Source organism: Patella vulgata, chromosome 4, assembly GCF_932274485.2.
Source record: "Patella vulgata chromosome 4, xgPatVulg1.2, whole genome shotgun sequence".
NCBI classification, from domain to species: Eukaryota; Metazoa; Mollusca; class Gastropoda; family Patellidae; genus Patella; species Patella vulgata.
The window spans coordinates 67,967,607-67,981,710 of NC_065882.2; the positions used below are offsets into that span (position 1 = coordinate 67,967,607).

The 14,104-nt window shown below is 37.3% G+C and overlaps 1 protein-coding gene across 1 annotated transcript in view; it reads left to right on the forward strand.

Moving 5' to 3' along the window:
- Positions 1-1,307: 1,307 nt before the first annotated feature.
- Positions 1,308-14,104, forward strand: part of LOC126817982 (dual oxidase 1) — a 39,945-nt gene continuing 27,148 nt past the window's right edge. The window contains exons 1-4 of the mRNA XM_056100377.1: positions 1,308-1,474; positions 4,482-4,577; positions 8,542-8,703; positions 11,188-11,363. Of these exons, the coding sequence (XP_055956352.1) occupies positions 1,432-1,474; positions 4,482-4,577; positions 8,542-8,703; positions 11,188-11,363 (477 nt within the window). The 5' untranslated portion in view covers positions 1,308-1,431. The remainder of the gene's footprint in view (positions 1,475-4,481; positions 4,578-8,541; positions 8,704-11,187; positions 11,364-14,104) is intronic.

Here is a 14,104-nt window from a genome sequence, read left to right on the forward strand (position 1 = left end):
CCCCGTTATACATTGGAGATAGATCCAAGTGTTAAAATTCTCACAAGCAATCCATCACACAATAAACAGTTTGGTTCTTAGCAATTTATATTTCAGCTAAGCGAAATATATAGGAGCGACAATTTATAAACTCACGGTTTGTTTCTGTGGGATCCTTTTTTATAAGCGAGCGTATTAAAGTAGCTGAAACTCTAACTCAATATTTTCCATAATATTCGAAATTAAAAACAGAACTTGGAATTCAATATTTGTCCATTTCAGTCGATATTGATGTTGTTATGTTACCGTGAAAATGTGGGATCCTATATCCAATATTTAAGACAAAATGGACATTTTAAAATCCGTACACAAATCGTTTCGGGCGCAAAAGGAATGAACAAAACAAAACCAACTTATCCTATGCGGGAGTAATTGGTAATGGCTGATTCACAAATGATAAAATAATATTAAAAAAAACCCGTGAAGAATGGATTAATTAGGCGTAAACGATTGTCGTTCGAATTGGACTGTTCGCGTAATTCACCGAACATAATTGATTAGAAATTGCAATAATTATTTGGGAAATTGAATATAAATCACTTTATGTACACTCATATTACATGTGCGTTTAGACCCATTTATGGTTCCAAAGAGTAGAGCCATGCGCCCGTTAATACATTTTAAGGGAAGGATATTTCGTAGAAATTTTATATTAATTTACAATCTTTCAGGTGATACATCTACACATTGGCGTACCCGTAAAATAGCCCTTGACAGCTGGAATTCGACATATCCGTAGTGCCGCTGTCCGGGCAAAAATCCCTCATAGCATACACCATCATCCGTGTACGGGGCATCATTTCGTTTTAGCGAACAACATGGAGATACTATTCTGTTTCTGGAACTGGACTTCAAAACACCTAACCAGAGTTGTAAGTTTGAATATTAAGTTGAGTTTTGTTTTTTCATTTGTAAAAGATACGGTCAACCACAAACTTTTCATTCTTATTAATGTTAATCATGTATGCATATTTTCATTTAGTCATCTTCTTGAATAAACCATTCATTCATTAAAAGCTTAACGTCATGAAAACTTTATCGTGATAATCTATATATCCTGGTACATCTTAAATAATTACGCATTTTACCCCTTTGATTTGCTTATCTCTTTATTCTACAAGTGCCCGGGATAAATAGCAATACATACTATAGCATTTGCTCGTGTATCTATTTATATGTAGGGTATATTTCATAACATTCCTTGCGTATACATATATATATATATATATATATATACATATTCATGGATCTTGATATCGTCACAGAGAAGGAAGTAATATAAAGACAATAAGGCAGCCGATATCACCGGCTTTCATTTATTGATAATGTAATCGTGTATGATGTTACTACATCAAAAATCATTTGATATTCGTATTAACATTTGAGTAAGCAATGTGCAAGTTCGCGCCAATCTGGATTTTGTACCCCGAAGTTGGTAAGTAATGTTAGTTAGATGATACGCCCATGTTGCATTTAAATCGGAATTTATATAGTTTATTCTGTTGTTTATAATTAAATTCTGTGCATAGCAGGGGTAAAATATCTCTTAAATCGTATTTAATAATACATGCTCGTAGTATTTTTGTGGTCCAATTCAACTGTGTAGTTATGAGGAGAATAAGTTCAGAAAACAAATCTAGTTATTTATGCCTGTTCTTTAATTTGTTTGTTAAAACATATTAAATAACACATGCGCATAATATTGAATGTCTGGTCCGTTATTGTTGAGTGTATCCATTTCATTACTATTTGTAAGTTCTAGTGAATACTCCAAAGTGTTGAAATTTTATTAATTCCACTAATTCTCAAATATGGGGCATTAATCTAAACTAGTGAATTATGTGTTCATGTGTGTTTAATGATGATAATAATAACTTGAACATGCAAACTTTTTATCAAATGTCTCCGATTATTTCAAAACGTCCAACATAAAATTAAAATTTTGAAAAGTAGGTCGAACATAAACTTTGATATAGCAAATGTAAGCAAAATGATGGATATAAAATTTAAAGCAATTATTATTTATTATACGGTTCAACGATCGTCACTTATTGTATAAAACTTTTAAAAGCTAAAGCAATTAAGGCTCAAAGGTCATCAACCATTCATCATGGGCGTCCACAGCTAGGGTTTCTTATATTATACTTTCATCAAACATTTTCATCAAATATAACCTAGATGATTTAAAGTGGTCTAAATGCTTTCTATAACCTAGATGATTTAAAGTGGTCAAAATGCTTTCTATAACCTAGATAATTTAAAGTGGTCAAAGTACTTTCTATAACCTAGATGATTTAAAGTGGTCAAAATGCTTTCTATAATCTTATAACAAGTATGATAAAAATATTTAAGGTTGTTCTGATATGAAAACTATATAAAGGTTAGACACTCAATCAATCCCAGGGGGGTTGGATGGCCGAATGGTTAGCACGCGCGTGCTGTATCATAAAGCCTGTCATTGAGTCAACTGGCGTGGTTTCGAATTCCCGGTTGTACGTGACAAGGAGTAGGGTCGCCTGTCCAACCTCGTGGGTTTTCTCCGGGTCCTCCGGTTTCCTCCCACTGCTAAAGCAAGCGAATTATTGAAATAAAATTAAAACCATATGTTAGTCCCGAAATGACCTGGTTTGTGTCGAGTGGACGTTAAAGCCCATTCCTCTCTCTCTCTCAATCAATCCCAGGGCATTTTCCCCATGGCATTTAAATGCCACCCGATTTTGAATGGTTTGGTGTTTCATTTAGGTCACGGGCATCTTTTCAAGCGAGAGAAATCTTTTTCGATTTTACTGTGCAATTACGCATGGGAATTGTGCATAATTTGAGACTCATCCCTAATATATAATAGGCCTCTACATCTTTTAAGATTCATTACATAGTGTTTTGTACCCTTGGGTGTTTTTTTAGGAGATCTGGGCATGTCCCGGCAAAATGCCTTGGCTTTCAATAGCCATGTGCTGAAATTTTTGATAATTAGGCGTTTATTTTGAATATGATATTATAGAAATCTTTTCTTACAGATGGCAACACCATCCCTTTAATTTGAGATCATCAAAATACATATAAGTAAAGTTTATAACCTCAAAAATAAGTGTCTGTAATTGTATTAAATGTCTCATCATGAAATGTTTATCTTCAAGACACAATGATATATTAAAGGGCGTATAGGTCTTTGAAACCTTAAATTAGACTAAAATGGGTCTAAAAGTACATGTTAATGTGATATGAGTGTACACACTGATCCGCAGTGAATATTCGCTTGGCCGCTACAACCACTGATAAGGAGGATGACATCGATGCGATGCGACTTAATGACTACAAAATATTAACTTTTTTCTTAATAAAAATATTCCATATTTAGCGTAAATAGGTACAGAAAATAGTACGCGGAGGCGTAAAATGGGTAAAACGATGTAATTTTGCCCGTACCAGTTCATATTACTACGTTCGATGTAAACAACGCACTTGTGACCATCAATTTGACGTTTTTTTCTGTTTGTTTACTCTGAATTCTTTCAGAAGTACATTTTTTACCGTCTAATCTGATTGACCTGCTCGTGTTTGTTTTAAAACAACAAAAACAAGCCACAGAAGTAATCTTTTTTGGCGTTATCGATGCCATCTTGCTTTGTTGGTAAACATTGTGATGTGACGTCACCCTTAGAACTACAACGGTCTGACCTTTTAAAGGTCAGTCATCTTGGACAGAGATAAAAGACGGATGTCGCATTAGGTCTGTAAAACAGATTGATGAGTGTATACAAAGTGGTTACGTGCAATCTAAAATTCTTTATTTTAATTTCTAATCAATATGCCCTATGAAATTGTGGATGAACAGTCCCAATAAAATGGCAGTCGTTTGCGCCTACTTAGTCCATTCTGCAGGGTTTTTAAAATTATTATTTTGTGGGATATGTTTTTCTTTATTTATTACAAATGGCGATTTAAGAGAGAACACGACGTTGTGTACTGATTTTAAAATGTTCATTGTATCTGATATATTAAATATTAGGATCCCATATTTTCACGGTAAGGGGTAAAAACATCAATATTGATTGAAATGGACAAATATTGAATTCTAATTTTAATTTTGAATGTTATGGATTATATTTAGTAAGGGGTTTAGCTCCTTTAATCTGCCTAAGCCGCAAAACATTTGAAAGGGAAATGAGTTTCAATAACGTATAGCTTCCCTTTAATTTTCGAAATCTATTAACCGACTACTATGGCTATCATATCTCATTTGACCGTTTGCACACCATTTTAATTTGCCAATTTTTATATGTATTTCAAACCTGTATTACTTGTTCTCCTAAAAATAGCAAACTTTACTAGGTTAGAAACTAAACGGTTGACTTCACAAAACATTTTTTTTTATTCTATTAAAAAGGTATATATATTATTATCTTTGTAAGACATGACGTAATATATGTATATCATTTCAGTCTTGTTGCTGTCATTGGTTAGCTGTGACAATATTGAGTTACATCCGGCTGACGGATATTACAATAACCTATTCAATCCGGATTGGGGCATAACAGGTCAGGATGTATTAACTTTATGATAACTAATTATGAGGTATTATTAGATCCTATCAATTCGCCTGTCGGTCTAGTCCGTAAAACAAATAATTTAACTGATGTACAGAGGTTGTAATTATAATTTAGTCAACCATAACCCCCCAAAATTTTCTAATTCTAATCTAGTTCTACTAGTTCTAAAATGACCCAATACGATGGATCTCCCAATGCAGTGTTGTGATTAAGAGGCGGGGGGGGGGGGGAGAATGGTTTATAGCGTGCGCTTTAGATCATAAGGTTTGTCATTGAGTCAGGTCACGGGGTTTCGGTTCCGGGCTGATACGTGTCACAGGGAGCAGGGTCGCATATCTAACTTCGTGGGTTTTCTCCGGGTCCTCAGCCCCCCCCCCCCCCCACACACACACACACCCACATTTTGCAAAAGATGGATAGAGATCAAGCTACGAGGGGCGGTCCTTTTGTCCGGCAGATTTGGCCCGATTTTCACAAAATTCGAACTCAACCAAAATTACGTTGTAACAGTGATATATTTTAACGTTTTATTTAAATCGGATAATAATTGTGACATCTAGAGGAATCTCAAGCTAAAAACGCAACTTTTCGTACAATCAGGGGTCATAATTAGGGAAGTTACGGTCCGATATGCGCGAATATCGAAAGGAACCAAGATCTTTGGGTTATAAACTTACATTTCAAGTTTCATCAAAATCAGAAGAAAATTGTGACCGTTGGAGGGTCCACAACATTGATATACCATATTTTTATACGTCCACATTCATAATGTGAACGTATTATGCCGTCGCCCCTGTCTGTGTGTGTGTGTGTGTGTGTGTATGTATGTATGTGTGTGTGTGTGTCTGTGGTTCGCCTACAGGGCGCAATTCTTCATGGATTTTCTTCAAACTTGGTATACTTATTCCTTATACCCCAAGGAAGATCCCTATTGTTTTTGGTGCATGCCCGACCCCCCGGGGCAGAGCCACGCCCATTTCTAGTATTTGTTTGTTTGTCGTCTACAGGCCACATTTCTTAACTAATAATCTTGAAACTTTGCATACACATTCTTTGTACCCTAAGGAACATCCCTATCGTTTGGGGTGCATGCCCAACCCCCAGGGGCAGAGCCACGCCCATTTTCTTTTCGTGTGTCTTTGTGTCGCCTACAGGGCGCAATTCTTACTGGATTTTCTTCAAACTTGGTATACTTATTCCTTATACCCCAAGGAAGATCCCTATTGTTTTTGGTGCATGCCCGACCCCCAGGGGCAGAGCCACGCCCATTTCTAGTATTTGTTTGTTTGTCGTCTACAGGCCACATTTCTTAACTTATAATCTTGCATACACATTCTTTGTACCCTAAGGAACATCCCTATCGTTTGGGGTACATGCCCAACCCCCAGGGGCAGAGCCACGGGCAGAGCCACGCCCATTTTCTTTTCGTGTGTCTTTGTGTCGCCTACAGGGCGCAATTCTTACTGGATTTTCTTCAAACTTGGTATACTTATTCCTTATACCCCAAGGAAGATCCCTATTGTTTTTGGTGCATGCCCGACCCCCAGGGGCAGAGCCACGCCCATTTCTTGTATTTGTTTGTTTGTCGTCTACAGGCCGCATTTCTTAACGCATCATATTGAAACTTTGCATACTTTTTCTTTGTACCCTAAGGAACACCCCTATCGTTTGGGGTGCATGCCCAACCCCCAGGGGCAGAGCCACGCCCATTTTCTCTTTGTGTGTCTGTGTGTCGCCTACAGGCCACAATTCTTAATCGACCGTCTTGAAAAAATTTCATATGAATTCCTTATACCCTAAGGATGATCCCTATTGTTCTTGGTGCATGTCCGACCCCCAGTGGCAGAGCCACGCCCATTTCTTATATTCATTGTTTGTTATCTACAGACCGCATTTCGTAACGTATCACCTTGAAACTTTGCATGCTTACTCCTTCTATCCTAAGGAACATCCCTATTGTTTGTGGTGAATGCCCAGCCCCCAGGGACAGAGCCACACCCATTTTCTTTTTGTGTGTCTGTATGTCACCTACAGCCTGCAATGCTTAATCGATCATCTTGAAAACTTTTTTATACTTATACATTATACCCCAAGGCTGACCTCTATTTTTTTGGTGATTGCCCAACCCCCAGGGGCAGAGCCACACCCATTTTTTCTTTGTGTCTCTGTGAGTTGCCTACAGGCCACGATTCCTAATGGATTGTCTTTGAACTTGGGATATGTTTTCCTTATAGCCTAAGGACGACAACTGCATGTCACGACCCCCAGGGGCAGTCATGCCCAATTTTTATGTATATCGTTTACAGGCCCGAATTCTGGATGGATCAACTTGGTATTTGGCATATGTATTCCTTATAGCCTAAGGGCATCAACTATTGATTTTGGTGAATGCCCCAACGCCCAGGGGCAGAGCAACGCCCAATTTTTGCCTTTAACGCCCAAAGGCCACAATTCTGAATGGATTATTTTGGAACTTGGTGTACTTATTCCTTATACCCTAAGGACGGCAACTAGTGATGTTGCCATTTCAATAACAGGATGGTACCTGTTTATATTGTTTCCATATCCAACCCCCATGGGCAGAGCCACGCCCAGTTTTTGTATTTATCGTCTACAGGCTGCAATTCTGAATCATCTTGGAACTTTGCATATTTATTCCTTATACCATAAAGACAGCAACAATTTATTTTGATACTTGCCCGGACCTCTTGGGGCAGTGTCACACCCACTTTACTGTTAGTATTTTGTCTGTAAATTTGGCAAAACAAACCCGACGCCTAGCCTTCTTTGCCTCTGATCATATTACAGCCATTTCATATTTCATTTTCTTCATTTTAAAAAGTACCATATCAATCAAAGCTGGAATGTGGACGTATATTGCAGCGTTAGCGATGCTCTTGTTTTTTTACGCTATTTGAGTACGAGGGGCGGCCATTTTGTCTGTCAGTTTTGGTCCGATTTTAACGAAATTCGAACTCAACCATCCTTAGGGTGTAACGGGGATATATTAAAACGGTGTTTTTTAAATCGGATAAAAATTATGACCTCTATAGGATCCACAAGTTAAAAACGCGATTTTTCGTAGAATCAGGGGCAATAATTCAGGAATTTACGGTCCGATACATGCCAATATCGAAACGAACCGGGATCTTAGGGAGATAAACCTATATTTCAAGTTTCGTTGAAATCGGATAAAAATTGTGACCTGTAGAGTTCCCACAAACAATTGTGGACTAACGGACGTCCCGACGGACGGACGGACAGGGGCAACGACAATATACGGTCTGAATATCGAAAGGAACCGAGATCTTTGGGTTATAATCTTACATTCCAAGTTTCAACAAAATCGGATCGTAGGGAGATACACCTATATTTCAAGTTTCGTTGAAATCGGATAAAAATTGTGACCTGTAGAGTGTCCACAAACAATTGTGGACGGCTGGACGTCCCGATCCGGACGGACAGGGGCGACGACAATATACGCCCACATGAAAATGTGGGCGTATAAAAATTGAATGACCTGGCTTGTGTCGAGTGTGCGTTAAACCCCATCTCACATGGGGGAGTAACACTTACGCATTAGTACTTTCTGGAACACCTGATCCCACGTCTATTTGATGAATTCACATCGCTAACAAATGATGTTTTATCATTGGAGGATCACGGTGGCTTAGCGGGTAAGACGCTGGCTCGCTAACCTGGAGGTCGAGAAAGTTCATCCAGATTTTCCGACGTGGTTCCCCCTTGTCAGTGATGCAGAACGAAGGGCCTGACAGTGCCGCTTTCTGGGTAAAATTTCCCTCATAGCACACTGTATGGCGTATGCCCGTCTTCCTTAGCCCAGTTCGGAGCAGAACAGTAGGACGTTAAACCCCATTTCATTTCATTTTTTTTTTTTTTTTGCTTAGTTTTAAGAGCCCAGTAAACAAATTACACACCTTTTTAATTGTAGGTAACCAACTACGTCGATTGACGCCACCCGACTACAGTGATGGAGCTTACGAACCATCCGGAATTTCTCGACCAAATCCACTTGTTATTAGTGGCATCATACATCGTGGCCAGAGTGGAATGTCTACAGTTTCCAACAAATCGGCACTTATGGTGTTTTTCGGTAACTGCTCCTTTTCATATTTCCAGTTTTACTTTCTGCATGGGTATACATGATCGTTGTTTGATAGATAAGTGACAAGTTGCCGTCAGCCAAACTTGAAGATATCCGGAAGTTTAATTGTCGAATATCGTTATCTCTAGATATAATGGTTTTGCAAGTCTTGCCGCGGTCGTTTCCCTCACGGATGAAACGGTACTTGTAATACAACACTATAGAAACGCTGAGTTTCGAACATTCTTGTCACTATACAGAGAAGATGTTGAGTTAGAAACATTCTAGTCAGTATTAAAGAAACAGCATTGTTTATAATGTTTCCTGTCATTTGAGCACAAAACCATTTAATTCTTTAAATGCTGTTTCTAGTCCTCATTGACACTTGCACAAAAGTGGAATTGGCACCGCAATATTTCTGTTTTAAAGATAGAAGTCGATTCCAAATGCGCTCATTTAAGCATCATATTTTAATTGGTAGCTCAAATACTCGCTACTTGTCTTTATAAACTTGGGAGGAGGTGGGTGACCTAGCTTGTGCCGAGTGGACGCTAAACCCCATTTCTTTCTCTCTCTCCTTTGGCGGGTTGGGTGGCTGAATGGTTAGCCTGCGCGCGCTGTATCATAAAAGTCTGTCATTGAGTCGACTGGCGTGGTTTCGAATCCCCGGTTGTACGTGACAAGGAGTAGGGTCGCCTGTCCAACCTCGTGGGTTTTCTCCGGGTCCTCCGGTTTCCTCCCACTGCTAAAGACCCCTATGCGCAAGCGAATTATTGAAATAAAATTAAACCATATGTTAGTCCCGAAATGACCTAGTTGTGTCGAGTGGACGTTAAACCCCATCTCTCTCTCTCTCTCTCTCTCTCTCTCCCCTTTATAAACTTCACTTTATTATCAATACTGAAGAACGGACCGCAGGCCTTAATAGGATAAGATAAATTATAATGTATAAAATGCACCGGGTGTAGCATTCAGTTACAAAGCAAATCATATCAAAACAAGCATGCATAACTAACGGACATATACGTATATAAACCACGCTATTACAACTGGTGATACATAAAGAGACATAAATACCTAATACAATACATATAGTTTTGGTGTCCACTTATAATGTGTTTACACCCAACCCACCCCCACCAAAAATCCCCCAACAAAATCCCCGCAAAAAACGTCGCTTTGGAAGTTTCGGTTTAGTGTACGTTTCTTTATATGGGCGAGTTTTTTGTCAGTGTTATATAGCACAAAAGAGTCAATGTGTACTAATAGTAATAATATAATAAATCGCAGTGAAGCATAAACCTCGACACTTTTTTTATCATGTTTATTTATATGTTTGTTATGTAAATGTGCATTTTACTATTGTGTACTCATACAATAGTACATATATAGATTCACACTGTCATATGATTATTAAATACTTTTACTGCACTTCACAGACAAAGCGAAATCGTTATATTATACCGAAGAGGAAATCTCAAGTCAAGTGGTGGTTAACGTCTAAAGAACGACAAAAAATGTTTTCACATCACAGACGCTCTTTTGATATACAACAGGAATATCACGTGAAACTTACATACAATATCAATATAGACAAGATGACTCGATTTCTCAAAATAAATTCTTTATTAATGGGGCGTAGGTGTTTGGTTTCTGAAAGATTCAAATTCACACTATGAGGCAATAATATTTTAAACTCGCTCGGCTCGGTAAAAATATAAGTTCACAAATATTAATATCGCCCCCAAAAGAAAATTCGATGTTATAATATAGCTTCAATTTCAAACTGATATAGCCCAGTCATTTTTTGCCCGATTCATTCCAACTATACATCAATGTGAAGGTATTAAGGTAAAGAATGTGAAAATAACAATTACTCAATTTTCAAAATTTCCTCATTGCGACTTAATTTGCTAGCACGGGTCACAATATGAAAGCATTAGAGATTTGATGATATGGGGAGTCTAACTATCCACGCTTAGCGAAAGGCATTCTTTCAACATCACAAATTCAAGTATTTTACTATAAAAGAAACTGTTTTTCGTTCACCGCAAAGACTCGCCGGTTATATAAATCTCCAACCTCGTGGGTTTTCTCCGGGTCCTCCGGTTTCCTCTCACTGCTAAAGACCCCTACGCGCAGGCGGATTGTTGAAATAAAATTAAACCATATGTTAGTCCCGAAATGACCTAGTTTGTGTCGAGTGGACGTTAAACCCCTCTCTCTCTCTCTCTCTCTCTCTCTCTCTCTCTCGGTTATATAAATCATATATGTGTATTTGTAAACACAAGATCTAATAAAAATCACATTGTTTGAAAATGGAAAAAAAAAGATCATCAAAGTTAATACTCTTTTCTCCTAGAAACAGAACCATAGCGCCAATATCATGCACAATTCAGATAACCAAAATATATAAAATATCACGTTATTTATTTCAGCGGAGTATATTGTATAGAACTATAATTATTTTTTTTATTTTTTCGTTACCTATAGGTCAGTTAGTAGCCGATGAAATAATAAATACAGGTAATCCTGGCTGTCCACCGGAATATACTAATATAGAAATACCCGATGATCACCTTTATAGACAAAAAGCTACACATATGACGTATGAAAGAAGTGGTTATGATGCAAGAACAGGTTCTTCTCCGAACAGACCCAGACAACAGGTAAACTGTATAGAGCGTGTTTGATTAATCACTTTCCGGATCAGGATTTCGTTATTAAATAGCATTTGTTCATTCAAGACATTAGCTCTTTACCCAGGCGAGTGTATATAATATCACTAACTAGAGTAAATTATTCATATTATAATCTGCTTTCAAAATAACTAGTAAGTCAGAATGTGAACCAACCGGGATAACGGACGGTGTACTATGAGTGAAACGTTGCCCGGAAAGTTGCGTTTCCTTCTAATGTCATCGAATTCAAACTTCGAGAGATATTTTACATGCATGACAACTATTACATGGGTGGGAGTTGTTTTTCGGCCCACCATAACGACGAGACATTTCTTTCCGCCCGGCACGACTGACAAAGAGAAACCATGAAAATATTTGAAAAACCTGACAACTTTCCGGGTTGGAATTAAAATAAAAATGGTTGATTGTTTAGTGTATGACAAATTTACTATAAACAGGAAGAATGCCTCATATGACTAATTTTAATATCCTAGAAGATTTCACGTACACACATTCATTCTGGGACAAATATAAAGTATGTTGAATCATACACTCAAAACTCCTCAATCCCGGATTATATTTAAAAATGTATTGTAATATAACGGTACATATCACTTCTCGCTTTCCGATTGAACGTGACATGCATTTTAGATAAAGCTTAACGGTAAATCATTTGGATTAAAGCTTCAATTCTATTATTATTCTAACATGAAAAGTCACACTCTTCTGCGCCAACAGGGTTAATAAAGACGGGCATGAGACAGGGAAATTACTCTTTGTCGAATTCCAACTGTGAATATTTCTTAGGTCCACGCCAACGTCCCACCCGTGTGATACAATACATAACTCTTATTTATTAAAAAGATATTTTAATACTGGATAACATATTTACAGGTACAATTCTACATATGAAAGTCATTGTGGTTAGATATAATAACGTCTATATACAGCTGCTCATACTAGGTCTCAGAAGACCCCTCTCTTCTCCGGGGTCGAGGGCAGGCCCTCTCCCGCGGTCCGGGCCGAATTCCCTCTAGGTCTCTACACGGCTCTCCCGTCCCTCTCCAGGTCTGCCCCGGTCTGATTCTCAACTAGGCTTTTTATAAGGTGCAGCAATATCTGTCGCGTCAGATAGGCACGCCATAGTTAATGGCATTAGTAATAAGAACAATGAAAACTAATTATTAAGAGTCACACATCTTATCTTTAGACAGAAGGTGTCGATACGTGTTAAGCCTAAATCTTATATCATATAGACACTCCGGTTTTACAAGTTTGACAAACCCATTACATCTTACATAATATTATGTCCACACCCTCACACCTGATGAAATTAAATTTTACAATTAATCTGTCGCATGTTCAAAATGAGTTACAAATGAAAAATATAAATTGAAATATGAATTCAAAATACAATTATAAAATTTAGATCCCAAATGATATTGTATTACACCCGAACAACCAGACACTGCTTCTTGTCGGACCCTGCGTACGGTATTACTGACATGGGGAACCATAAGGGAAATCCCGGTATTGAAATGAAATGAAACGAATTGGGGTTTAACGTCCTACTGTTCTGCTCTGACTGGGCTAATGAAGACGGAGAAAATACCAGGAGAACTTTCTTCATACTCTAGCGCCAACCCGGCCACTCACCCTGCGTATTACACAACTGTTTTTCTTTGTTCATTACAAATGACGCCCGAAAACTTACAGTACGCGACGCGTGTACTGATTTTAAAATATTTACATATTCGATATTTTGATCTTGTTTTTTACTGCAAGATAACATCATCAATATTGATTGAAATGGACCAATATATTTAATTCTAATTCATGTTTGTAATTTCGATAAATATGGAAAATATTGAGTTATAGGTTTAGCTCTTTTAAACTAACATTAATATGGAATACACTGACCAAATTTGACATTGTCGAGATTGCCAAAGTACTTAAAGGCTCAATACCACTCTTGTTGTAACTGAATAATATGTCCCAATCTTTATTCTGGTCAACAAATTGTACTATTTTAGAATATTTCAATTAATTGATGATACAAATTTCATCTTAACACACCTTATTTAAAAATTTTGAAAAATTCAACATAATGGTTTGAAACGTCTAACGTAAACCTTTTCAAATGACAAGTAAAATAGGATGTAATGTATAATTTACACAACAGGTAGGACACTTAAACATCTAGTACTTAGATAGAGATATTATTTATTTTCTGGAGCTTTCAAGCCAGCAAGAGTGTTATTGTCCCTTTAAAGCAACTTAAGAAAAATCGTGATCAAAATTTGATTTATTGACCTAAACGAGACATAAAACGGAATAACTAATTATTTTCCTCGTACTGTTAAATGAAGTGGGTAAAAAAAAACAATTTTGACTAATTCTGTAGTGTTAGATTATGATAATACTGTAAAGCTTTTGACGCAATTTCTTTAATAGGTCATATGCGTTTAAATTACAACGAAACCTTCTGCACTCTACCTGTTGAAGAAAACTATTTGTTTGTGTAATATAGGAAAGCAATATTTCACCCTATTCCCCATCTTCAATAGAAGGCTTGATCTCGCTTTAAAGGAGCTAAATCGCTAATATTTTGGACCTACAAATTGACACAAATAGGTCGCAACGTATATAATAATGTAATATGAATGTAAATAAACTGATTTACATTCAATCGTTTCCGTTTTTACTCTAATTTCAAAGCAGTTATGTTC